General features: G+C 42.9%; 1 protein-coding gene across 1 annotated transcript in view; it reads left to right on the top strand.

The window, feature by feature from the left end:
* Window positions 1–770: 770 nt before the first annotated feature.
* The window catches only part of fam222aa (family with sequence similarity 222 member Aa), a gene marked incomplete at its 5' end in the record, with an annotated part of 46,286 nt that continues 19,598 nt past the window's right edge, over window positions 771–27,458 (top strand). Inside the window, 3 exon segments of the mRNA XM_080466497.1 lie at window positions 771–862; window positions 27,313–27,337; window positions 27,341–27,455. Of these exon segments, the coding sequence (XP_080322623.1) occupies window positions 771–862; window positions 27,313–27,337; window positions 27,341–27,455 (232 nt within the window).

The raw sequence follows: 27,458 nt of genomic DNA, 5'->3' as shown, positions 1-27,458 counted from the left end.
TCTTGGCAAGCGGAATATCCAATTGGATTTCATATCCAATCTCTAGGCTCTGGATCCTGTCATTGGAAATGATTCCTGGGAAAGGCTCAGACCCAGACATATAATTTTGAAAACTACATTTAATATAGCCCACAGAAAATTATCCACTGTGATATTTCACTAGTCTCCCCCATAAATAATTCATTGTTTTTATGTGCCCTCATGCTGCCTTGGGGATTGGAACAGCTGAGTGTTTTCACAACGTATTTGTGTCCAATCTTCTGCGTATTGGGCGTACTCTAATCAAACCACAGTAAACATGCCTTGAATGTTTGTTGAGTCATCTGCTTATCAGCTAATCAAATGGCTTATTTGCCTGCCTGCCTGCTTGCCTGGATGCCTCACAGGAGCGCAACACAACTCTGGTCGAGTATTTTCAATTAATTGTTCATCTGTTTGATTGACTATGCAGTCACTCAGTGTAGGTGATATGATTGAACTCCGCGGGGTGTAATGTATGCCATATAGGCCACTGCAGCAATAAAAAGAATGTGTGATTGAATTTAATACATTTAAGCCATTGACAAAGTCAGGCCTTCCATTGTTTGTGAGATTTTAACTCTCTGGAAGCATTTATTTTTTTTTCTCTGTTTCATTGTTTGCCATGTTGGTGTGAGACCACATAAAGGCCCTCGTGTGTATATACAGTACATACCTGCTTTTCTGTGAAAGAACTAGCATGAAAGTGCAAGTCATAGAGAAATTTCAAAGGCAGAAGCCAGGACAGCGACATGGAGCTGCCAGGGATTGGTGAGCAATCAGATAGGGCAGAATTGATGACCTGGCTCAGGATGGATTTCTTGGAGCGGGCTGCCAGACCGAGGTAATACTTTCAGGCTCTTATCAGCACTGGCATAAGCTGAGTGCTGCATCACCCACTTCCCAGCGTCAGCTTATTATGAGAGTCCATGATGTGTGATTGCTTGTACTGCCTTTGTGTGTTCCAGGGTCTGTGTGCACTGGCAAGAAAAAGTGGAATACTAAGGGCCTTTGTCAAAATAAACTGTCCATTTCCTTATTGTTGTAATGACATTTTGCAGAAAAAACAGGTGTTTTGCGAGGTTTCTTGACTCATATAAGCTGAAGGTGTCAGTGACGGAAAACTGCAAAGTTAAGTAGACAGCCACAGATATGTCACACACTTTGAAGTTTGTCTTCATGAAATATGTTTTCGGAACATTTGAGGCAGTCGGTAAACACAGCCTACACTGCCTGGATATGAAAGATGAAAATTATTTGATAAAAAGGATCTGATAAGATGAAGCGTTCATCTTATCAGATGATGTCATATAGTTAATGTCTTTGTCCATGTTGATCTAACAGCAGACAAAGTTTAGATTTTTATAAAATAGTTATTACAGGGCTTATTAGCTGTGTGGAAAATGTTTCCAGGGGGAGTTTCAAAACAATTAAGTTAAATAGCATTTTCAAGTTGCCAATTCCTAAACAGTGGATTCAAGTTCTTTGGGCACTTCTCAAGGGCCACAGGTTCGAGTCCAGGTAGTCCCTTAAAAAGACCCCTCCCCCCCAAAACAACAACAACAACAACAACACAAAACAAAACAAAACAACAACAAACAAACCCCAAAACGACTATAATGGATAAAAGAGTGATTAAAGCGCTTTATCTGCATTCTGCCATGACAATTTAAATGAATTTTTTTTCTCCCCTTCTTTTTCTGCAATAAACAACGTGGTTTCAGACGCGTAGACGCCGAGCATCTCTATGGTAACAGTCCACAATTACCGATGATTGGCTGACCCGTGGGAATGTTTCTATTCCCCCCGCTCGGTGATTGGTCGGTGGGCGGTCCTCGCAGCCTGACAGTCTGCAGCGTTCCGGGTTATTGTCAGTCTCGGCAGCTCGGCAGAAGGGCAGGACCGCGTCCCGGAGCTGCCCGGAGTGGCTAGCTCTTCATCCAGACCCAAACACTTCGTATTTGGTTGATATACCAAAGAGGGCTTCTCGGAGCTTTGCTCTCGGCGTTACTCCACAATCTCAGCTGGAAATTTTGAATCTGAATCGGGAGGCAAAGACACCGCGGAGAGGCTGCCGACACCAGCGAGAAAGTGACGGACGGAACAGAGCCTGCTTCTCACCGGGATTTTACATCGCGTCGCATCAGTTTAGGATATTTCAGGCAGCTATTTTGGCCCTGTCCGCGTTCCTTTCAGGGTATCTCACACTGTATTGCCTAAATAATAATAATAACATTTACATTTCCCGTCAGGTCGCCGGTAGTGAGCGGGCGCACCACTTTAAACCCATGCGTAACAGCGGGGATTTTGGAATTACCGTGTAGCTGTTCAGCCACCCAGCCTTTCCAATAAGAGTTGTGTTATTCTGGAGATATATCTTCAAGCGAGAGGAGGAAGAACTAGGATCCATCACTTTGTTTCGGAGGCTAAACGCTGAAAACCCTCAGCGCACTTTGGTGCGCAATCCTTCCGAGGACGCTCCTGAAATTGCCGACCTGCGCTTTTGCCCTCGACTAAAAAAAATTGGCAGCCGAGTCGAGAAAAAAAGGCAAAGCTTATTAACTTTACATGCTAGAGGCTAGAGTGTGGAATCTAATTTGCAGGGTTACCGGTATATTTGCATACCATTGGAAGACGAGGATAAACTTAATCAACATTTGACGTCGACAAAAGCAGCAGCTGGATTTTTTTGGGGAAACAGAATGAATCCTTTTTAATTTGGACCGCAGCAGTGTGAGACAGATTGCTCAGTGAATGCTACAATCTGCATGGAGTTCTAGTCTGCACTACGGAGCAATTTATGGTAAATATATATTTCCCATATTATCTGCTGAGTCTCACAGATTCTGAATGTTCCGGGTTGATTCTCTGTAACCAGTTAATTACGTCGGAGCCTCGGTGCATCAATGTTAATGCAATTAATGAATTTCCTGAAAAGGTTTTTTTTTTTTTTTCTTTTTTAACTGCAAGGTTGGTGCTCATTCATCGATATTTCATATTCAAACAATTTGTTTTCGTACGTTACCGACAATAAAAGTATGGTTTAAAAAAAAAAAGAAAAGAAAGAAAGAAACGGACTTGTGAGACAGCCGCCGCTGAATTGCTTTAGGAACTGCTTTGATGTGGAATATTGGTCTTTTCAAATATAGGTAGCAATTAAAGTGTATTGTTGAGGGCAATGCACCGCAGGCAACGCAGACAGGGGTGTGTGGCACGAGAAGAGTTGTGTCTCAAGAGGCAAAAGGTGCGAATTTCTCATCTGTACGCCTCCGTGCGTCACTGCGTGTGGGGAGGGTAACTATAGTGTCTGCTGCAATTAGTGATTTTTCACCCTGGAGTGTTAATGATGCACAATCTGTTTTATAGTGTACCTGTATAGCGAGATGGGCTTTTATCTGGGAACTCATAAAAGTCTTGGAGACATGTGCGTAAAACTTTTGTGCTTGACTTTTGTTTTGTGTATGTGTGTGTGTGCTGCATTGTGGTCTGGGTACAATTTGTCATTGCCCCCCCCCCCCCCCACCCCCAACCAAAACCTCGAATGCAGCCAAAATATTCTTATTTTCTCTGAATAAGTGGAATCCACATGAATATGAATGTGGGCTGATAAAGTTTTAGCTGTTCAACTGCTGTGAACTTTGAGCCTTATGGGTTGCTGAGGTTGCTTTGCAATATTTAACTTCATTGCTCACATTGCACATAAATGAGTCTCCACATTATGCTGACTGTGCAGTGCAAAAGCTGCACACAGTATGTTTTATCATTAGACTTCAAGCATCCTCAGAATTTATCTTTCTCACTGGCTCCAGTCATTCCCTCTCCAGCAGCCCCGCAGATAGGCAGCTTGCAGAATGTAATATGGGCCCCTACAGCAGGGCAGGCGCCCCCACAGTCAGGGCACCTGCCATAGAGCCTTCCTGGCTGTATTGAATAAAACATCCAGTGATGTATGAGGCAGGAGCTGCACCCGAGGGGGCAGAACTGCCTCATTTACTTCCTCCACTCTGTGCCTATGACCTGCTGAGCAAATTGTGCTCATATTAGCTCTGCGGCTGCTCCTCACCTAAACAAATAGTCTTCCCAGCATAATGCTTGCCTTAACTCAACATGATGGTTGGACAAGGCAGGGGGAGAATGGGAATGGCACAAAAGCTTTAATATCTAGGTCACTGAATTACCTTTTGGAGTTTGTAGTTCCTGTTTTGCCTCTTTATGCTTTATTTTTATTTTTTGCTTGGTCTGAGAGCTTTCTTTTTTGTATCATTCTTCGACTGTCAAGTCGAGTCTTTACTCACTCTTTTCTTCTCAGCTTCACCACATTTACCGTTGCGCTGTACATTTCATTATTATTCTTATTTTATTACCATTTTATTGTCATTATTATTTCATAAAAAAACATGTTGCCACTTTCTGGGAAGCAAACATATCTTTATAATGTCCTTCAAAAGCTGTACTTGCCAACAGTTTCTTCCTCACATTTACTTACTTCCGAAATTAAGAACACCCGAATTTAATTTGTAAAATTGAACCTGCTGTACTAATTTAAGCTGCTAATATTTGAGAGGTGGAGAACATTTTTGACACCCCATTAACAAAAATAATATGCTCAGAAAATCCTGACATTTGATCAATTTGCATCTCAAATTGCATATCAGTTTGATTGATTGATAGCTTTTTGGCTCCTTACTGTATTCTTTGCTTATTAAAGTGCCTGCCTCGAGTGAATAAGTGAGCTCCACTCATGAATATCGTTAAAGTCGCTGAAGTTTAATTTCCTGCGCTGTGTATTAATCTTTTTTAATCCCTGCATGGTTTTATTGTCTCAACACCTACCCGGAGGCAGCAAAACCCATTTTGGCACTTAAGATGACTAAAAGTGTGCGTGCGTGCGTGCCTGTGCGCATGTATGTGTGTGCGTGTAGGAGCAGCTTTTTAGATGTTACCAAACCAACTCATTGTCCGGACACTCATTTTTAGAATATCATACTGTAGATGAAAATAATACTTCTGTCAGGGAAAAGAATAGACAGGATTTCTTCACGAGCTGATATCATAGAAAAGCACTAAGCCTCTTGCCTGGAAACATCACTGGACACTTAAAGGACTGTGAATGTTTTCTCTCAAAGCCACGTCAGCTGCAGCTCATTAAGTACCTGATCAAAGTGTTTCATATCAGAAAAAGTCTATAACCGTTCCTGTTTTAACACTTTTCATGTGCAACCAAGCAAAGGAGATGTGCCCTTTCTTGTACTTTGTAATTTTACATGATTTGAAATCAACTCTGTTGTCCCTGTAACTAGATTTGTCTTGCACATCAGTACCAGGGATGTGGTTGCAGTGCATAAAAAGAACATAAAACAAGAGCAATACATGCAGATGACTGTAGAGGAACAAACAAATCCTCAGCCAGTCTGTTTGAATGAACAGAGGTGAAAGCGAGTCTCAGTTTGCAAAGAATATGCTGGTATTGATGTTATTTGATTGGCAGCACTATGGGAATTGTTCTGTCCGTGTACGCAACATTAGGTGTTTACACATGGCGCTGCATTGCATATTCTTTTTGAGATTGTTGTCTTGTTAGGTAGTGACTGATATCTATCAAACTGCAGGCTTGGACTGTAACTATTTTAGCTCTGAATGATTGACCTCCAGTCATTACCTGCTCTAACAAAATCAGAAAAGTAGCTGTCATTTTCCCTCTGGTCTGTGGTGGTGAAATATTAAAATGCAGGCCTCTAGATAATTCAGGGTTCTCTCAGGCCATATATGGTTTCCCAGTTTTCCACATTTTATGAATTATACATAATAAAGACAAACCTGTTTAAGATACAGACTTTTTAGAATTTAATTCAGTCCCACTGCTTGATATTTCATTTTATAAATGCTTGACAGCAGATTAAGACTCTTGTTATACCCTTTAATGCTTTTTTTTTTTTTGTAAAACACACATTATTGGAAAAAAAAGAGAGGTTTATGTACACTAGCTTGAGATGTTGCTGTAAATGGTTCACAATTTTAATACAGTGCTGTTTTTTCCCTCCTGATGATATGCATTAGCATTTCAGAGTGTGCGATTGCATACATGCACTCCTGCAGATTTTCTGATGAGCGGTACATTAGTTAGTGAGTGTGCAACACTTCTCCAGCATGTTGGTAAATTGGTATTTAATGGTAGTCAAAGGTTTACCTGACTACTTCCCCGCTCATGAGACCTTGGCAGCTCCTCATCAGGGTTATCTGCAGCCACTTAGTGCATGACAGACAGCAATGATCCTCTGACCTCCTCCCTCTCGTCCCCCTGTCAGGCTGAATGGAAGTCACGTCTCGCCAGGCCTTGAGGTTAATGTATAGTCTTTCATTTGGAAAGGTTAGTAGCAGCTAGTCCACTTTTTCTGTGTGAAAATGCTCTGGCACATGCAAAATGTAATCAACAGGAACTGTGCAGCTCGAATGTGGTTAATGAGTACTTCAGTAGTGCCCTGAGTGTTACACGTTGCATGCTGCATAATCCAGCCAGAAAAGTGAGGTTAGGCATGCTCCTTCCAAAGAGTTCTTGGGGGAAGAAAGAGAATAAAGCAAATCTGACAAGCTCTCCAACAGCGAATTTGCTCTTCTTAAAAACAATGCCGCTCTTGCCTTCCTCATGGTCACATTGATTTGTTCTGGGTGACAGTGCAGGCTGCTGTGAAATCACCCCAGCGCCATTGATCTCAAGGAGAAGAGGAGGAGAGGGAACGAAAGCCTGGCGACAGAGAGCAACATGGGAAAATCCTCCGTGTGCCCTCTACAACCTTAACCAGTAATAAAATGAAGGCCCTGGTTACTATCAGATCAGCCCCCGCTGTACTCCTTCAGCCACTGTATCGCAGTGTTAGGCGCTGCTTTGATTTGTTTTGGAGGCCCGTACATGCTGTTTGATTTGCCATTGTGCCTCGCCATGTTTCACATTATCAGCTGAACTCTTTATTGCCACTGTTTTCCATGCCAGAAGCAAGGCTGTTTTTATCTCATGCAGGCCTTTGATTAATCTCCCCCTCTATGCTGGTGTACTTTAATCTTGAATGGGAGATATCTGATTCTCCTCGGCTATTGAGGAAGATCAAACTTTAATGGAACAAGGAACCGCACATCATCCTAATCTCCATCTCTCTGCATTTTGGTTGACTGCTCTCCCTTGGGCTTTGTAGCTTTCTGCAGAAGCAGGAAATACATCAGACAGATAAAATGTTTTCCCTTCATGCTTTGGTAATTTATTCCCTGTTGACAATGGCCACCACTTTACATTTCTGCTGTTTGATTACCTGGTTGAAGACATTGCCGGTAAAGGTGGGGACATTGATTGAAGCTTACAAATGGCTGTCCTGAATGACCTAAATGTGTGCAACTTTTCCAGAGGCTTTAATTAGGGTTTCTTTACAGTTCACTCTCTCCATGGGTAAATGTGCTAGTCCTTTCTCTATTTATTGACTTTTGAGAGAAGAGGGCATGTGTAGCCCGGCGAGAGATGCGTCAGCTGCATGTATCAATGCTTTTGATTATACTACAGTCATTTCAGGAATTAGCTATTGACCGCTGTTTTGTCCATTCACTTCCTCCATATCACTGAGTAACGGTACACATTATGCTGACCAGCATCCGGACTGTGACGGGCTCGATGCACATTGTTGCAAATGGATAACGGTTATGGGGTGTCACACCTCCCACAGACGGTTTGTGTCTGTGACAAAAAGAGGCTATTACCCAATTCTGAGGCGGTTGCTGTAAGGTAATGAAATTTCCACTGACTGGAGAAAACAATGTTGTCTGGTCTGGGCTGTAATTGCAGAAGCCACCTCACCATTTTCCTGAGTTCAGTGTGAATACAACACGATTTAATAAAACTCTGGAGATTTTTATCATTTATTGCCAGGCCTGGCAGCTGCATCAGGGAGCGTAAGCCGAGGCTTGCTCAGATAAAACTCATTCAATTTACTTGTTGAATTTTAACCAAGCTCGAGACCATTTACAATAGAGAAGGCACATGACCCACAGGACATGTTTATGGGTTTGGATATGGCTAATGCAGGCCAGCTATATTGTAAATGTAAAGCTACTTTTTCCTTAATCTAAATGGAGGAGGGTCCTGGAATTTCCGTCATTTTCTCCAATGTTATTATTTGTGTCAAGAAGGAGTTGAAAATCCTTAGGATATTAGACCCTGAGGCCAAAGAGCTTCTGGTTGCCTGCTTCTCCTCACGTACAAAAACATAGGAACATTGACATGAGGACATGTATGGACGCACACATTGAAAGAAACACACACGCACATACACACACACACTCCCAACCCTGTTTTATTACCTCCTGCCTGCTGCTGGAATTGCTTTCCTCCCTCGAGTGAGCCAGGCAAAGCCGGCTTTATTGTGTTAACCTATTTGTGTGTCAAGAGCGATTGCAGCGTTCTTTATCTCTGTTTGTATTCGGACGGGGAGATGGCAGAGAGAGAGTGAGAGTGAGGGAGGGAGGAAGAGTGAGAGAGAGAGGCAAAGGCAAGAAGGGAGGCGTGCGTGCGTGTGCGTGTGCGTGTGTTGCACAGGAGCCAGGCGAACCACCGGCATTAGACGGATGGCTGGTCACCTCGCTCCACTATGGAGGATAATGACTGGTTGCTTAGCAATGACCCACCCCCAAGTCTTTTCAGAGTTGCATCCACACTCACTTTTTCATTTAAAAGAATTAATGTAAAATTGTAATGGGGCTTTTCATTTATTCAGCAGAGTCGGATAGGGGTGTGAGCCGAAATTACAGATTTCTGTGGCAACTTATCAAGTCTTGCTTTTTGTGGAATACAGTAGTGTGTGTGTGTGTATATGTGTGTACTTGTCAGCAGATGCATATATGTGGCGGTGGAGTTTGACCGGGATTGCAACCTGGCCAATACTATATTTCCTACCGGATAGCTGCGGTTGTGCAACCTTTGACCCAAGTAATGCTGGAGCAGCAACACTGCACTTAGATGTACTAGCACAAACACACACATTCTCATATTCATGGTTTTTGATGGGCGACCAGAGGCTATAAGTGCTGCTTCTTGTGAGCTCTTAGTTTTATTAACATTTTTATTGAGTTGAACAAATTGCTGACCTTTTGTGGCATAATGAATAGCCCAACCTGCTTAGGACAAATTTGAGTTTTGGCAGAAGTGACTGGAATCAATCCAAGCTGTTTAATTCATGATTTGCTGCGTGTTTATTCAGCAGGTGACAACATTTAATACTGCTGAGTGTTTTCAGCGCTTCAGCTCTTTTACAACCGTCCCTCTCTTCTTTTTTTTTTCCAACTTCTCAATCAGGAAACAAATCTGAAACGCATTAAGTGAAAACTGCAGTGTTCTCTTGCAGGTCTGTGTAATTGTAGGTAACTGTGTTTTTAAGTAGCAGAATAAAGGTACAATATCTGAACATGACCCCAATTTAAACTTCCTTTCATCACCAGCAGCCACTGATGCTGGCACAAAGTCCAGAGTCGTTTTAATGTTTAGCCAATTATCCCCACTGCTTTTGAAAATGTTTTTTTTTTTTTTCCCCTTTTCCCTTTTATGAAAGAGTGAAAAATGTGTTTAAAATTCTCTGTGAAGATCAGATTAAACTTTTACTTGTTTATGATGATAAAACATCATGGCTACTAAAACAGACCTTTTGGATCACATTAAATGTTTTGACTTTTTGGATAGACATTATAATTACCATTTACAAAAATATTCACTTTCTTGTTGGAGCTTCTTTGAAGAGCGTCAGCCGCTTCGGATATTGGCCCATCTGTGCTCTCTTTCCGTATCATTTTCAACGCCATCTTTCTTTATCAGTGCTTATGCACCACTGCTGAAGTTGACAGCTTTGCATGTCCTGGGAACTTCATACAGATAAACTAAACATACATCACTGCCCCCCCCCCCCCCCCCCCCCCAACCCCACACACACACACACATACACACACACACACATCTCAGAGGCATGCTTCTGTGGCTACGCATATAGGAACAGCTGTCCAGCTGTCACAGCAGCCAGCTAGTCAGTCGCTCTCCAAGGCAACATCTGCACAGACTGAACGCACAAGGGCAGCCCGCCATTCCCTTCTTGTCCCCAAAGACCGTGGAAGTGTGTCAGGCCTTTTGGCTACGCATTACCACTGACCACATCAACCGTATCACTGAGTCTTGATTGAATGTTATCTGCTCCTGTGCCACTTAAATTGGCTCTGCCAGGCATCAAATTGTTATATTTTGTCACCAACTTCAACATTCTGACAGTTCTTAAAAACAAAACAAGCGACTGCGCAGCTGAAAAACCACATTGCATTATTGTATCCATTAATAGTCATCTGCCTCTGCATGGAGACGTACGTGCATGTGTGCGTGCACGTGTGTGTAAACAAAATCCCAGCGAGCAAGGTGCAATGGCCTGGAACTGACGAGAACCCACTGGGAAAGTCTCTCCTTGATGTAGCCCCCCCCCCCCCTCCCCTCCACTGCTTCCCCTCCCTTTGCCTCTTCCTCCTCGCAGCGGAGTGACGGTGAGCCAGGTGGGGGGGGGGGGGGGGGCATGTGAGCGGGGAGTTGAGCAGAGCTGCGGTCCCCTCTGTCAGCCACAAACTAGGATCAGGAAGATCGCATGGGACTCTCTCCTGGGATGAGCAAAGGGAAGCAGGGAAAAAGCAGCTGTTTAGTGTTTTTCTCTCACTTCTTCACCAGCTCACTTGGGTTTTCCTCCCGCTCTGTCAGCTTCTCTGAGGCTGTCATTAGATCTGCCACAAATATAAGAGATTACATTTCAAACAAGTTTCACTTCATTAGAGGGCAGAAGAGACACAGTGTGGAGGGAAACATGTACATCACAGGTCAGTAGTAGGACCATGGACGTTTCAACTATGTGGTATGCATGTCAGCCATGAAACTACTGAGCACCCCCGATGTGCCTCTTTATAGAAGGAAGTGCTTCAATTGTCGCTGGAAACTAAGTTGAGGTGAAGATTTGCACTCTGAATGTGTATGGATCAGTCATATACCTCCTCTAGGATGTTTTTGGAACTAGTGGAGGATTTGATTTCTTTATCAGTCCTCGTGATAACTGTGGGCCTCTCAGGCATACTGTGCTTCTCCCCACAGACAGCTGCAGAGTCATACAGGCTGTGGGCGAAGTTTGATGGATCCTGTTTACTGGAGCTGAGAGAATGGCTGGGTATCTCAAATTAAGTGTCACTTAAAGCTTGTCTTTTAGTCAGCTTTCCATTTTGTTCCCCCATCTCTAGTGGCAGCACTGTGCTGCCAATTGTAACAGGGATTGAGAGGAAGACATTTGGTGATTACACATTCTGTCATGATTGAGGGGTGAAGCCTGCAACTTGATGCAAAACCAAATTCCATATGGCTGTGGTAAAATCTCTGCACCCATAGTGAGTAACTCTCAAACAGCCCCTGTCCCGATGACAGCAAAATCGCCTGCTCATGACTTATCGTTTTATCATTCAAATTTACCCCATTGATGCTTGCGGCTGTGATTGACAGGTGGGCTTGAAAGCCACAGCTATCTCAATTGAGCTGCGGCAGCCAGTTGGTAACCGTGACAATGGTCTCTCCTCTTTGCCTTGTTTTCACACATTTTCTGCTGTCACAGAAACCTCACTGATTGCTTCTCTGCCAAGACAGCATCCTATTAATCTTTTAAATAAGGGCCACAGCTCAGCAGTATTGTTTGCAGAAAACCAAAAGGACCTTGTGAGACCACACTGAAAAGGAAAAACCGGCAACTGGGGCTGGATCTGTCTCATTGTGGCAGAAAAGCTGAACCTCCTTAAAACCAACACTATTAGCAATCTAATAGCTGCAGTGGCGATAGATGATGTTGAGGCCTGACTATAGCGTGCACTCTCTGGACCCACCTGATAACTCCGTGGGCTCTGTTGTCTTCTGCTGCTTTCAGCTTTGCTCGCCAGGTGCATACTGTGCTTTCATCTGCATCAGGGCACTCTGAATAAAAGCCTCTGTGTTTATGGCCATTTTCTCTCTCTGTGTACTTATTGATCCCCATCAACTTGGTGGGAATAGGCTTTATTTTTTTCAATTCTGGGTTCAAATAGCATAACGTCGACATATTGTGAAATGGCAATCCATTGATGTATTGTGAGGTGACCTAGAGAAGGTAGAATAACGGTTCAAGCTTTTGTGCCGCTATACTTGGCTGACAATTTGTTTGAAGGAGACACACGTAAATGAAATAATGGTGTCCTTGCGATGTATGTTACTTACAACCCAGAGGAGTGAGTCTCACATCTGTCTTGAATGAGGCTTTCTGCACCCTGGTTTTGTGGACTAGGCTCTTTGTGTTTAATTAGGTGTGATTTGTGAACATTTCCCGAGTGGTTGGAAGTCTTTTTTGAGTCTCTGTACTTTCTTGTCAAGTGGGTGTTAATGGAGAATTGCTGCAATGCTCCTGACACCCTCTGCTCTGTAATGAGTGTCTTCCTTTGCAAAATAGCCCCATTAACTAAACCTTTCAAGGATAAGGAACATGTGGCAGCAGTATTTGGCATTTCAGTGGCAGGAGTGTTTATGCCTTATAAACATGCTGAAGTTATGGGATCATTGCATTCTCTCCTTGTCTCCTCTCTGGCGTCACTCTGGAAACACAGTGAAGCAGTGCAACCTATGACTAATTGACTCCCAGGTCAGAACCACATGATAGCAAGACTGCTGGTCAGTGGAAATGGATATACATTTCCCTACGACTGCTTTGTGATCATCTCTGTGTTGTCAGGCACACAAGCACATATGAGCAATTGAGGATGTAGCTATTCATAGATGTTTATTCTCTCTGGCTGAACGTTGCTCTTCTATTCTTAAAAGAAAACAAACAACAAAATCAATCTATTCTTCCCAATTTCTGAACAAATTAACATCGCTGTTCATATAGGCTTCAGTCTTGACGCTTCTTTGCAAATCCTGAGCGTTTGAATAGTAAGACATAGTTAAAATGAAGCATTTGCTTTTTGATTATGCACTTTAAGAAGAAGAAAGAACTGTGGCCGAACATTGTAATACTGTATACTCAGTGTTTGATTTTTTTTCAATGGCCTCAAGGAACGTTAACTGTTTTGCAGTGATAAAGGTTTCTCTTTTTGTCTATATAGCATTATTGCACTGTTTTCCAACCAACAATGACGTTCTGTGTGCTTTATGGGTGGCTTTTTGTGAGAGAAAAAAAGAGTGCATTTCACTAACAGTTGGTCCTGGAAAAGTGTGTTAAACTGTGAGTCTGTGTTTCCTCTGAACATGCAAATGTGTGTGCGCAGGGATGTGTTTTTGTTCTTGTTTGCAGGTTAAACACAAACACTTCTGTCCCAGATTCACATACAATCCCCTTCCACCTGAGTCTGATCACCGGCAGCCAGCTCAACCGCCTTGCTCGCAGCCACGAGCCTCCTCCCCTCTTTCCCGTCATCCAAAAAAGATTTTCTCAATTCCTCCGGTTTCAAAGTGCTTGCATAGCTGGACTGTGTCAAAGCATGCCCCTCTTCCCTGACCCCTCCTCCAAGAGACAGCACTCTTGACCTGCTGCCCCATTGTTTTCAGTGGGGATGGATGGGGAGGCGCCTCTGTCGGCGCAATCCTTCACTCAATAGCCACTCCATCTGTTGACTGCATGACTCTGGGTTACAAGCGGGGATTTTGCTCCGTCTGTGCAGGGTGTGAAAGGACCTATCTCAGGGGGCTTCCTGAATAGGGTTTTAAAACTGCAGTAGATGGGTGTTGTGATGCCCCTCACACACCCACCCTCCTCCCCTCCACCCATCATCAGCCCGACGCAGCCGGCTGGGTGTGTGTAGGATGAGAGGCCTTCATTGTGCCTGTTCACAGGCCCCTAGGCAACAGGGTCACCTTGTCCCCAAACAAATGCTGCCCTCAGTTGTGTGTGTGTGTGTGTGGGGGGGGGGGGGGGGTTGGGTATTTGCGGATAAGAATGCATCATCAGGAGAAAGAGGGCAGAGGCCTTGGCTGCGAGGACATTTATCTAACATCTCTGCCTTTCACATCAAGACCTATTCACTGCAACCCGTCTGCGTCAGGCTTTCAAAGGGCATCACATGCAGAGAAACACTCTGGACTGCTTTACAGGTCAAACTGCTCTCGATGAGCATTTAGTGCTACAAAGCTGCTGATGTCATTTTCTACTCCTCTTATATATTCAGCTTAGAGTGAAACAGAAAGCATTTGAAAAACATTATTCGTGTTTTGTCTCTCGTGAATTTGGATCCTGTCTCTTGAAGCGGTGGCAGAGCGCAGCTTTGCGCTTTTGAGGCTGGTCTATTTTGTGGTTCATCCTCTTTAACAGATAGTATTTCTGAACAAAAATGAAATCTGTGGCTGTTTTGACAACTGGTTCACCTACAGTAATTAATGTTGAAATTGCAGTCTGCCAGACATTTCTGCGGAGGTCCTCTGTCTGTCTGCGTGGGAGGTGTTATTTGGCATTTCCTCTAAAGTGAAAATAAGCAAGATCCTGCCCTCTAGGATCCTTTTATTTCTCCTGACTAAAAATCCCATCAAAAAATCCAATTGCAATTCTTTGAGTTTCTTGATTCTTTTTTCTTGCAATACAAATCCCAAATAGATGTACAAATTCATCATGTCAAGACTTCCATAAGGCTTTGTCTTTCTTTTGCTTAGACTTGCTTTTGACAGTGTAAATACATCAACTTTAATTCAGTAACCTTTCTCCTTTGTTTGCATTTAATGGGGGGTCCTGCTTGGCCAGGAGCCTTACCCTATAGAGAGAGAGAATCTATTCTTTCTGTTTTCTTTTGTCACAGAGCTATAGTCACAGCTTCATCAGTGAGATTTGGATGACTGAGCTGTCACAGGATGTCCCAAACACATGTTTACCCCCGTAAAGATCAATGACAAATCCTACTACTTCTGTCCTTTTCATACATTTCACTACCATCTTTCTTTAGCAAGTAAGTAACATTTATTTATATAGCACCTTTCACAGACAAAAAGCCAGAAAGTACTTCACAACGCAGTTCAAAAACATCAGAAAGTACACAGAATATAAAAGGCCAAGACGGCACAAAATCGTAGCCTTAAAAAAAGACACAGGAAGCAACAGTATCGTACAGAGAGGACGATGCCTGGTTTGGCCATGGAGCCGCCGCTCACCAATTGTGACATAGTTAAACGTTGGTGTGGGGGGTTGTTGAGTGGAATGAGTGGAGGTAGAAAACTGCAGTGACAGCAGAATGAATAAATTGAAAAATTCTCTCATTGTAAATTGTCTATCGCTCGTGACAAACGATCTGATAGGCGTGCGGCCTGGGTTTCCAACGCATCCGTCCCAATAGAGCTGTGAATAACTGGTCTATCTCCACACTGCTTAGCACTGGCCCCACACTTAATAATTCATACAGTGTGAAATATTTTCCCCGGTATAGATATGCCAAAGAGCTGCCGCCAGCAGGCGGGGGCGGCGAGGAGGGTGTCCCTGCGGTGCTAATTTGGGGGATGGTGACGTGCATAGATTTCTAAGGGGGCTCTAGTTTAAAGGAGATGCCTCAGACACATTTGCCCTCCTGTATGCTCTGTCTGTTATTGGAAAGAGCCAAGATGGAGATGCGGAGAATGACAGAGTGCAGATGACATTTAACTCATGGCTGATCTCCCTGAAACTGTGAACAGTGAGGGGAAATACATTTTCATTTAAGTTGACTGAACACACTTATCCGTGACAGCGGGGACAAAGGAAGGCTGTAAACCTGCTAAGTAGTTTTTGCTGTTTGCCCTGGTGGTGAACGCTGTGGCCACAGTTTACATCAGTGGCAGCAGGTGTCCGTAGACACCTGGTTTATGTCTCTTATTTCCATCAGGTGACTATTCTTGTGTCTGGCTCCTTCCTGAGCTCAGCAGCCAAAAGCAACTTTCATGGTCCCTGACCTTTTTGTCCTCTTCTCTCAGAGCTCCCACAACATCTTTCTCCCCTACAGTGAAACCAAAGCTATAATGGCCTTGCCCACATGCTCATGTATGAACACGTGGGCCTATATTTGAAAGTGTTGTATGGCTTTGTGTGTCATTTTTGTGTGTTCTACTGCTCAGTCCTGTGCAAACTGGGTTTTTATGGTCCGCATTCAGGCCCTAATACCAATTATGCAAACTATTAAAAAATTTAAGGAGGACAGTCTTTTATAATTTAATCCTAAAGTAATAGATTCTATTAAAAATGCATGAGAGGAGTTTTATAGATGGAGCTAGAATTAGTGTCTATCAAAGACTCCAGTCAAGGATGCAGGGGGAATGGGCAGCAGGAGCGACGGTATTGCCTCATTATTCAAATAGGATATGATTACCATGGAGCAGTAGTCCCTCAGAGCTAAAGCAAAGCCTGCTGGCCACTGTGATCACTAACAGGAGGAGTCTAGTTGGGTTCCTTTGAGGAGGATCGCCACTTTTCTGGTGAAATGAAATTTGGTTCAGATTTCTCCTTTTAACATTCACACATGGGATTGGAAGTGGTGTGTGAGTTGCTGTGGTTGAAAACTGAAATGCTCCTCTTCTTCTTGGCTTTTCCTCACTGTTGTTTCTTGTCCTTGCTCAAAGCACATTGAAGGTGCTCAAGCATGAAAACAGGAAGCTTGCAGTGTTGTAACTTAATGGCTTACACTGCCTGCAAGAAGCAGACCTTTTACTGGCCTCGGTACTCCTTGGTTTATTACTGAGCTTCCTGAACAGGTGAAAAGCAGAGCAAAGACGGCTCTGTTTGACTTCAAACAATATATGTGGTGGTTGAAACAAAGCAACCACATTTGCACTGTTTACTGCTTCAGAACCATCTTTTCAGTCACTCGCTTCTCCACTATATCCTACCTCTGCAGGAGAACAAGCAAAACAGTTTTTCTGCATCACCAGTTTTATGGAGTGCAGATAGCAGTTGAATTTCACTGTGTTGTTATTGCGATTTGCTTCAATAATTACAGGTAGAGAAAGGCAGTGATTCAGATACCCTAACTGCTCTCTGAAAAGCTTTTGTGGTTATTAATGTGCTGCAAGAAGTGGCTTGAAAAAGCCAATAAAAATTGGAATCCTCGTGAAGCTTATATGGATTTGAAGTTCTGCCTCAGAGGTAAATTCCTTGCTTTTTTTGATGTAATGGTTGCCTGTTTATGGAATAAATCCAATGAGCTTAATCGATCATCTCCGTGGAAAGGTCAAGTGGAGAAGCTCTGGTGTTTGAAGTGCTTATCCCATGGAGGAGTGCCAGAAATGTGACACCTCCTTATGAGTGGGCGGAGGCGGGCAGATTAGTGACGGACAGGGTGGCCCTGGGGGATGATTTAGGGAGATTCAACTCTAAATACTCTGTGTATATCAGAGAGAGAGAGATGAAATAAGCTGCCCTTTCACATCCTCTTTTTATTTTATTTTATTTTATTTTTTTTTTTAAAGAGAAAAGCATATTAGTAGATTAAAAACAAAATTTCCCCTCAAAAAAAGAGGAAAAATTGAAAACAAACAGGGTCACAGCACACAGTGAAAGGTGAACAAAGGTTTTGGATTCAACCTCCTGTCCACGCTTTATGTTTAATGTTGCTTGAAGTTACCAGTTGGTTTCATCCCTCTGCAGTCTAATCTAATCTGGAGTGGGTGGCTTTGGGCAGCATCTGTGCTCAGAGTTGAAATAGGGCTTTCTCTCAGCCTAATCCTCTATCCAGGGATCACTCAGTAGGGTGAAGACAATTACCAGCCTGCTTTCTCATGCTAATGGAATCTCTAACTAGATCTTACAGAAAGAGGAAAAAATAGATGGAGGAAGAGGAGAAGCAGGGGACAATGGTGCAGAAAGATGACCCAACTAAAATGGGTTTTTAGATTACTGATTAATTATTGATAAAGACCCAGTTGAAAGGCCTAAGGTCAGGATTCTGAGAGCGTTTTTTAGGAAAGGAGAGCGATTATCAAGTTATTTTGGTGTGAGTTGGGGGTTTTGGGTCAGAAAGTTGCTGAGACAGGACTGATGTCACTGACATGTCAGCAGCAGCTGTTTGCCAGGTAGTCTGCCTTTCACCTTTTTTATCACCTGCCTCCAGCAAGGTGTCTGGAGTGCTTTTAAATTGCATTAATATGCAGGAATTTATAGATTGCCTCCCTTGGCATTTCTGCAGGGAGGGGAAGCAGTATTACAGTCTCCATCTGCACTAATTACTGGGTCTTGGCAGTGTTACCTGTCTCTTGTGAAGGACAAACCAAGGCACTGAGCAGTAACACGCAGAGCAGAAGGAGCTCATCTGCTGGGGAGTCTTCAAGAAGTGGGATGTCTCCGGGGCCTTTTTACTCTGATATGTTTGATGTGTTGTGAGCCTTGACTACTACCATAAAAAAGATCTCTGCCAGCAACATCAATAAACGAAATGACTCCGGCCAACTTCCTTCATCTGGAGCTGAGAGAGAAAAGCCAACCAGCTTTTCACATAGTTTTAGTGATAGTTTAGTGCTGATGCAAATGGCTGTAGGTAAACCCCATTGTGTATCACCTAATGATCCTGATGAAGCTCTAAAGTGGCGGTCTCCAGTGTGTCACAAGGAGTCATGGCAGCTCAGGGATAGCTGGGTACTCCTTAATAGTGTGCTGAAACCTAAAACAGAAAGCTAGTTAGTCTTTCAAATAAATTACATTGGCATTAAAATGTATCAGCAATTGTTTGAAGTGAGGAGATAATCGGTCTACGCCTTTGCTGTTATCTCTTCAATGACCTTGCCTCTCCATTCTTTCTCTGGCTCGTCAACCCGCTGAAAACATGAACCCATTTCTTGTAGCATTTTTCATGGGAAGCGCCTGTAGTTTTAAATCATTACAAAACTGCCCACTTTCCACCTTCCTTGATCCCTGACTCCCGACACCTCCAACACCTTGCCTGTGAAAACAGCATGGAGATCAATCCTATAACTCTTTGCACCTCAGGTAGCTCACTCACTGCCAGCCTGCCAGGTTTCTGCATCAAATCTGCATGTGGTAATTCCTCAGCTTGCTGTGGGTTTCTCAGATTTCTGTATTTGTCTGTCAGCCTGTCAGAGAGACTTCTTGGATCGCTGCTGCACCAACATCTTGCTGATGTTTGCGCCATCTGTGCCTTTAGCCAGCAGGTGATTACCAACCGCAGGCTCACCTCCCACTCTGTCCAATTGGATTCCCTTTGCTGGCATGGCCAGGTCCGGCTTCAAGAGGGAGAAAGATGACAACGGCTGGATGGCAAACATTATGGAGTAAAAGAAAAAGCTGCTGAGTCTCAGTGACAGAAAGTGCAGAGAGGAGGAAATGTGTGTTTTAAAAAAAAAGAAAAAGCCTGTTTCCTTTCCCAGCTAGCTTAGCTGAGAGCACTTGTGTCATCCTCTCTTTTTTAGTCCTTAATATCCAGCAGAGCAAAAATGGCTTTGTCACACTTGAGATACATCAAATGAGATCAGTGTCAACATTTCTACGGTGCACTATTTGATTGCCTTGTGGGCTTCACAACACACTAATGTTATGCATGACTGAGTATTGGATCTGAGACACCCTCCAGAGAAAGACTACGTTGTCCTTTGGACCATGGGAATTGGGGTCACCTTAGGTTCTGCAGAGATCGGTGTTTGGAGTGAGGTCTCAGCAAGTGAAAGAAGAAAATCACATTGTTTGAATTTAATTATTTTATATTGATTTATTGAACACTCATTAATAAGCGTACATTTCGGGGCAGGGCTGGACCATTTTGCATTAAGGTTTTTCCCTCTCTCTTTCTTCCCTCCCTCGCTCTTCTGTTTTCATCATAAATTGACATAAGCCTTTCTTTGAAGTTCAGGAGCCAGGCTGAGGAATGACAGCACGACAAACAATGAACAAAACACAAAAAAACAGACAATGTTTGAATATTCAGGGGAGCACATGGGTAGAGGGGAAAAAAGGAACCCTTGTTTTATTGTTGTGTTAAGCTATGAATGGACCTGTCTGAGACAATAAAGAATTGTGTCACGTTTGGATAAGAAATTTTGCAACATCAACAATGCTTTACAAATGGTGTGTAAGAGGGTACACAGAGGAAACATAAATCCCAGTGTGATTTATGTTTGTGAATATTTCCCAGTGAAGCTGAATCTGCATCAAAAATCATGGAGAGTTGTTGGTTTTTACAGTTTTTAGAGTATTATGTAGTTTGTAAGTGATTACTTCAGTTCAGTCCATTTTAGTTACTTATACATTCATTCACTAACTGCTTTAATGCTCTTTACCAGGTGTTTTCTGATGAGCTGTTTTCGGGAGTATCTCTGATCAACAGCTCAATGTGAAACTCACACTTGTTACTTTTTTCACGGGGTGTTTGTATGGAAGACAGCAAGTGATGCTCCTACCCTGTAGAACAATACAACAAAGACTCAGGCAATAAGAAGAGTTTCCCCTGTGGTTTGTCTGAGAATCATAAGCCACGTTCTCATTGCTCAAAGTCCCTTGCCTGCATGAGAGAAGCACAGAGTCTCAGTCGTGTTATAAGATTGTATTGGTTATACTCTGATGGAAATTGGCAGATTTTTCTAAAGGGGTCAATTCTCCTCAGTGTGATATAAGTGTGTGTAAGACCTTAGGTGGCAGCTTTATCAATCCAATTTCAAAATATACAACTGCAGCATTTTTCTGTTATGACTTGGGGGGTTTAGTTTGTTAAATTTATGTTAACAGCTCAAGTTTATAATATAGATAAATGTAAAGAAAGACATTTATAGTTTTATTTTTGAGTGGGTTTTTTGATGATATCAATTTTACTAATAGTTTTCTGCTTAAGATTTAAAGAAATGTTTAATAAATGGTACTGTTACCTCTGACTTTGCACTTATGTCACAGCAGAAACTTCCTTAACTCGGTTATGAACAGTGTCCTTAAACTGCTGAGTAATCCACTGATGTGATCAGGTGATGTGACGGTCAGGCTGATCAAGCTGAGCTTACTGTAACTGCCGCATAGTCGCTCCCCTTTCAAAGTAGGCTATTAAAAATAGCAGTGTGTAAAGACACATAACGTTTGGTCAATCCCACCAAATACTGCAACAAAGACACCAGTTCTAACTGTGACCAGACTTTTGTTTTTCCTCTTACAGTAATTGTAACGGTAACTTGAGCCCACCTTAAATTTCTCCCCTGGTTCTGATTGCAGTTCAGTTCTCATCCCAATATTTATTACACATTGACCTAAACTTGATATGCACACTTCAAAGCACAGTGGGATGTCGGTGGAAATTTGCCTTTTTTTTGGACCTCTGCCTTGCTGCATTTTTAAAGTTTAGAGTCTGGCTGCCATGTGATAGTTCACTGCTTTATGAGGCCGTTAATTAATGAAACCGAGCCCAGCACAAAGATGCAGCAGTTGACTGTGAAGTCAATTAGTCCTCATTGCTATTATAGGGTTGACATTAGTCTAGACATGCGTGTTTTGATTAGAGATGACAGACGACTCACTGCTGTTGGACTGCTAGACATTCCTCACCCTTCATCCCATGGGTGAAGCTATTGAAGCTGACTGGAATATGAAAAGCTAACAGCAGAGTGTTTTTGCCAAGATGCCCTTCATATTCTACACCGAAGCCTCTCATAAATATGACTGTATGGCACACAGGCCAGTATAAACCCTCCATAACTATGACATGCTGCATCATATATATGTAAGACTTTGCTGCCAATATGTTATTCCAACACTGTATATCATGGCAATAATGCCTAAACTGTGGGCTTTTACACACAATGGCCTTTTGTTGTGCAGGTTATTTATTGTGCTGGGGTGAGGTTGTGCAGAGCTGGTGGGTGAGTGCATCCAGGGGCTTGTATTGTTAGGGAATCAGTGGCTCTTGTTTGTGGAGCTGGGAGGGTTTGTTAACAATGCCTTTTTTATGTCCCGGAGTGCGTGCCTGTCGGCAAACGTCCCCTCAGAATTTTTGTTTGTGTGTGTGGTTTTGTTGTTTGGTGTATGTGTGCAGATCAGGGTCGCCAAACATAACCCTCTCATTGTGTGCCATGTCTAAATAGACCCGATTTATATCGGACACATGTGAGCATTAGTGTGTGGGTGTTTAGAATATACAGTATGAGTGCAAATTATTTGGTGCTGGTGTGGGGAAAGTGCCAAGCCGAAAGGGGTTCACTGCCAGTCCTCCCTAATGGAGCCTTTCACTCTCCCTCCATTCATGTGATGGTATGGTGACGGAGAAGGGGGAGCCAGGGATTAACGGGGCAGAGGCAGTGCCTTGTTAAAGAAAAAGAAAGGGTTTGAGTGTGTCGATTGGATTAACTTGTTTGGGCTTATTAAGAGGGGAGACACAGCAGCTTGTTAAAAGCACTGCATGGGGCGTCCCATAGTGAGCCGGCAGGGTCACCATTCAATTAGGCTGAAGCCCCGCCCTCGATCATTGTGGGGGCTGTCTGCCAGGCTCCTGAATCACTGCTCCTTCAACACTGGAAAGGGGAGATTCATCGGAGAGCCTCTATTTATAGATGCACATTGATTGTTTTTCTACCTAAAACCCAACATTCTTTCCACCTTTCCTTGCTAACAATTCAGTTTTATGTATTGTTGTTCTTAATTAGATATGGCACTATGTTGTGATGTTTCTCCAAACTCTCAGATTTCAACACTCATGACTTTGTGTTGGCTCTACATTTGCAAATAGCAAGGTTGTGGTGACAACAAACGGCAGTGAAATGAACTCTATTATTTTCAGTTTCAGTTGCACAATTCAGACATGACCTACATCCATCAACATTCTGATATTATTCTGAGGACACTAAGCAGTATTTCCTTAAAAACGTGATCTTCATTTGATTAGTCAAAATTCATGAAAGTCAAATGTTGTCTGCTGAAAAAGAGTGTTCAGGGGTTTTGCAGAAGTAAAACAGTGTGTAGGTGGTTGAGTCCGACCAAACGTTCAATGTCATGATTTATTTCCTGATTATTTTTTGACTCGTATTTCTCATTCTCTTTCCAAAACGCCCCGGTCCTGACTACCAAACTGCCTCGCTCTTTCTTTGACTTCAAACATGTGTAGCTCAAAAAAAACACACACATTACATTTATTCACCCATGACCACCCTGTTCCACCGCACACTTGGCAGGATGCTTATCTGAGCAGACAGCTTTGGGCGCGAGGAGCCATCTCCTCTGATCTCCTCTGCAGTTTAAGAACCTTTTAACTAAGAAATAGCCCTCTGCCAAGCCCACCGCCTCTTGATTCCAGCTTATTCCCTCATCTCTCGGGACTGATCTTCCGCCCCCATTGCAAACCCTGCAGCAGCGTTAGCAGAACGGGAAAGAGCCGATAGACATCCTGGCTTTTGAGATATCCCTTCCACTGGTGTAATAGGAGACCTGTGAGTGGATTTGATGAGTGAGTGAAGTGCAGGTGGGGTTTTTTTTTTTTTTTTTTTTGAGCAGCGTGTTGGGCAGCGGGTGTGTGCGCTTCACACACATTCTACAGCACCTTCACAGGGATTGACCTCAGCAAGACAGGCTGTTTGAGAGCAGCTGGATGACGGGTCACAGGGTTTTGGTTTTGAGCTAATTTCCTACCACTGATAGACATCTGCTAAGTAGTACAATAACCTAACAGGAGGAGATGAGGGGAAAGAGGGACATGACAAACAAGCCGACGACTTGCTCCTTCTGCCTCGCTCTTAAAGGCAATAATAGGGGAAAATTGGTTCTTGAAATTGAATTGAAAAAAAAAAGCGGGTCTCTTTCAGCAAAGTATAATGCCTCCGAATACATTTGGTGAGCAGCAAATGGAGAAAAATGGAGGGTAGTTACACGATTGTCTTTCATTTCAGAGAGGGGAAAACTGTGGCGGTATCCCCCCGTTAAGACTAGCTTTTAGTCTCAATCTACACCACGTGTCCCTTTTCTCTCTCTCCACCACTATCTTTGAACAAATGGACTGTGAGGATGGGCTTGTTGTGAAATTAGTATCCTCACAGAGAGGACACAGAGAAAGGATTATGTGAATAGCCAGTAATGAGCTCAAAGTGCCAGTGTGTTTGGGCCAGGCCTGCCTGTGTGTAAGAGGAAATGGCACTGCAAGCGACCTTTTTTTTTTTTTTTGCACGAGCACCTGGCGAGACATAGAGTGGCCCCTCTCTTCTTCCAACTGCTGTGTGCGTGTCTGTGTGTGTGTGTGTGATCTCTGTGGGTTCTTAAGGTTTTTTTATTATTAAGATGCATGTTAATAAGCACGTTTCACACACTACCTGGTTTTTGCTTAAAGTGTTGTTGTCGTGTTGTTCTGACAGGCTGTAGAAGTACACAGGTGACTTGAGTGTTGAGTGAATCCAATGAGCCTCAGGGTGTGAGGTCAAATGTAATGGCTCGAGAAAACAGTTTCTGTCACAAAATGTCAGGTTTGATGCATATTTGTAATACTTGTTGTTGATGTTTAACTGTTCAAAAGAAGGGAAGAGCGACTTTGATCATTGTGAAAACCATAAAACTGTCCTCTTCTCTACCAGAGGGCCAAATGGTAACGTAGCACTCCTCTAATGAGGATATATGAGAAATAGGATAACTGATTTAATAAAGAAGATACATGTCTGTGTCTCAATTAGGTTTATCAAATCAACATGCCTGCATCGATTTATTCTTATTTTTTTTTCCCCAGAGGAATGATTTAAATCCTTTTGAATAGTCAACAGTAACTACACATACTAGATGCAGTGGGATTGTACACTGTGGGGAGCTGGTAGGGGTCCAAAGCCTCGCTCAGAGACTCACGGCCTGTCAGCTGTGCAATTCAAATCTCCGATCTCGAGTCTGTGTCTTTAACATCCAGGCCACTGCCTCATAAATATCATTGTTTTTTGTTTTTTTGTTCGTTTTTTCACAAAATAATAATTATTATTATTTATTTATTTTTTTAAATAAATCACTTTGTCATAAATGCTCCTGTTTCAAGCCCAGGTTGGGATCGAGGGCCTTTCTGTGTGGAGTTTGCACTTTCTACCTGTGCATGCGTGAGTTTTCTCTGCGTACTCCAGTTTCCTCTAAAAGCATGCGTTTGATTTCTTTGGTAATTATGAGTTGTGTCTCTCTGATTGTCTGACTATCTGTATTCTTCCTATGCTGGACTAGTGACCCGTCCAAAGTGAGTCCTGCCATCGCCTGTCATCAGCTGGGATAGGCTCATAAAACTGTATAAAAGACAAATAGATAATAAGATAAGTTATTAACTTCATACAGGCATTCAAATTAGTGTCTGTGTTACGGTAATCCCAAAACTGCGGTTTTGGGATAAAGTAAAGTGTACATGTACACTTTTTTTTGTTGGGCTTTGTGCATTTGGTAGTTGTAGAATGTAAATCAATTTATGGAAATGTAGCTCATGTTTTTACCTTTTTAAATCAAGGTTAAATTAGAGTTGTTTTCTTTTCTTGTTTTTAAATCTTGGGTACATATGATGTTCCAGTTTATAAAAATGAGCTGCAAAAAACATTTATTATGATTGAATTAATATTTTTATCCTTGTGTTCACTTTCAGTTATCATTAAACTGAAAAGAAATATTGTACTCCAAAAAGTTGCTGCTTTTTCAATCATGGTTTTCCACCTTGGTCAGATATTTCAGGGACACTCTTGTCATTTATTTTGATAAAATGCCAGTAAGTGCTTTTGTATTTGGATCGTTTTCATTTGATGGCCCGGGATTTGCTTTATTCTTTAAATGAGAGAGAAGAGTAGCCAGCACTTTATGGACTGCCATTAATTTATCTCATAATCATTGTAATTGCTTTCTTTCATATTAAAATGATAATCTATAAAACTAAGTAATGGACTGATATCAGGTGGCTAAATGTTCATTTAGTGATTCACTGAGAAAATAAATAACGGGACAAGCCTGTGACAGGCGCATGAGAAATCATTTTTCAATAATCTGCCACGCATCATGGCAGGAGACGTTGGCGCTGACAGCAGAGATGAAATATTTGCCTCTGTTCTTTGTTTTAATATGGGAGGAGACCAACCCAGATGGAAACAGTGGTCTTTCATTTTGATGCATTTTGGACAAGAAATGCATACAGCGCTAAGATTAAGGCAGCAGACACGACCATTATCCATTGTCGGTGAGACTGGGCTTCTGCAGCGTTCGATACAGTAAGAGCATATGGTTCCTGGAAATGAACAATAAAATCTGCCGGTAAACAATAGAGGAGTGAATCCCAATCCTTACTGTGTAAAAACACACTCTGGACCTAAATGGTTTGTTTCAGCTGTTCTCATCTGGAACATAATACAAGGAGAAGACTTTGTAATCAGTCATCATTGTGATATGTGACACTGGTATGTTGCTGTGTTGCTGATGAATTATACAGTCAATGCGCCTCGATTGTGGAGGGTTCTTAGTCGGAGAGGCTACAGTTTTTTATATATATAATATATATATATATATATATCTGTGTGTGTGTGTGTGTGTGTGTGTGTACTGGGACTAGCGGCAACTGCTTCCCTGCTCCTGAGTAAAGGTGGCTTTGGGGAAAAGGGGGAGTGCAGAACTGGAGATTTATGGCCTAGAGGGAGATTGATTAGTGCCGTCACTAGCCCTGATGTACGGTTGGCAGTCTCCCTCCTCCCAATTCATGGTCTCATCGCATTTGCTCACACACACATACACACATGCAACCATTCGGTTCAACACACAGCTACACATACATCCAGACACCACTCAGTCCCCCAGGCCTTTCCTGACAGTCCCCCAGAGCTGTTGCATGTTAAGCTGGAGCAGACAGACTGCTGTTTTCTCAGCATTACCATTTTTTTTTTTTTTTGTTGCTGTCCATAGATAACGCCATCAATCACCACATGCACACTACCCTGGAAAGAATGTGTTTGAGTCTGAGTATTGCTGCTTTCTGTGTGAGCCGGTGTGTTTGTTTTGAGGATGGTCTCATAGACGGGAGATGTGGTTGGATGGCTGCGTGGATGTGCTGTTTGAAGCTGCAGAGTGACTAGCCCAGCCTGTGCTCTGAACCCATGTCAACTGTGCTGTGCTGCCCCAGTGCAGGTGTGTGTTTATCATTCAGCACACAGAGCTGAGAGGCAGGCAGCTGTAGGCATGCTTCCTCAATTAAATCCTGGGTGAGAAACCTAGCCCATCTAGCCCAGAGCCAGCTCCTGCCGGCTTACCAGACACGGCCATGGAGCTCTGACCTCGAATCATCCTGCTTAACTCACCGCAATGTTCTCTTTCTCTTACTCTTTTTCTGTTCCAGATTGGCCGCAGAACTCCCTCGGCTGTAGTACTGTGCCCACCTCACCATGCTGGCCTGTCTGCAGAGGAGGCAAAACCCTCCATCCCAGCACCCCATGTGTGCCAGCAAGACTCTGGAGCCACCGCAAGCTCTTGGACGGAAATGTA

This window comes from Lipophrys pholis (assembly GCF_963383615.2).
Source record: "Lipophrys pholis genome assembly, chromosome: 7".
NCBI lineage: Eukaryota > Metazoa > Chordata > Actinopteri > Blenniiformes > Blenniidae > Lipophrys > Lipophrys pholis.
Note: the sequence above shows the minus strand (reverse complement) of the source record. Positions and strands in the feature narration are given on the sequence as shown.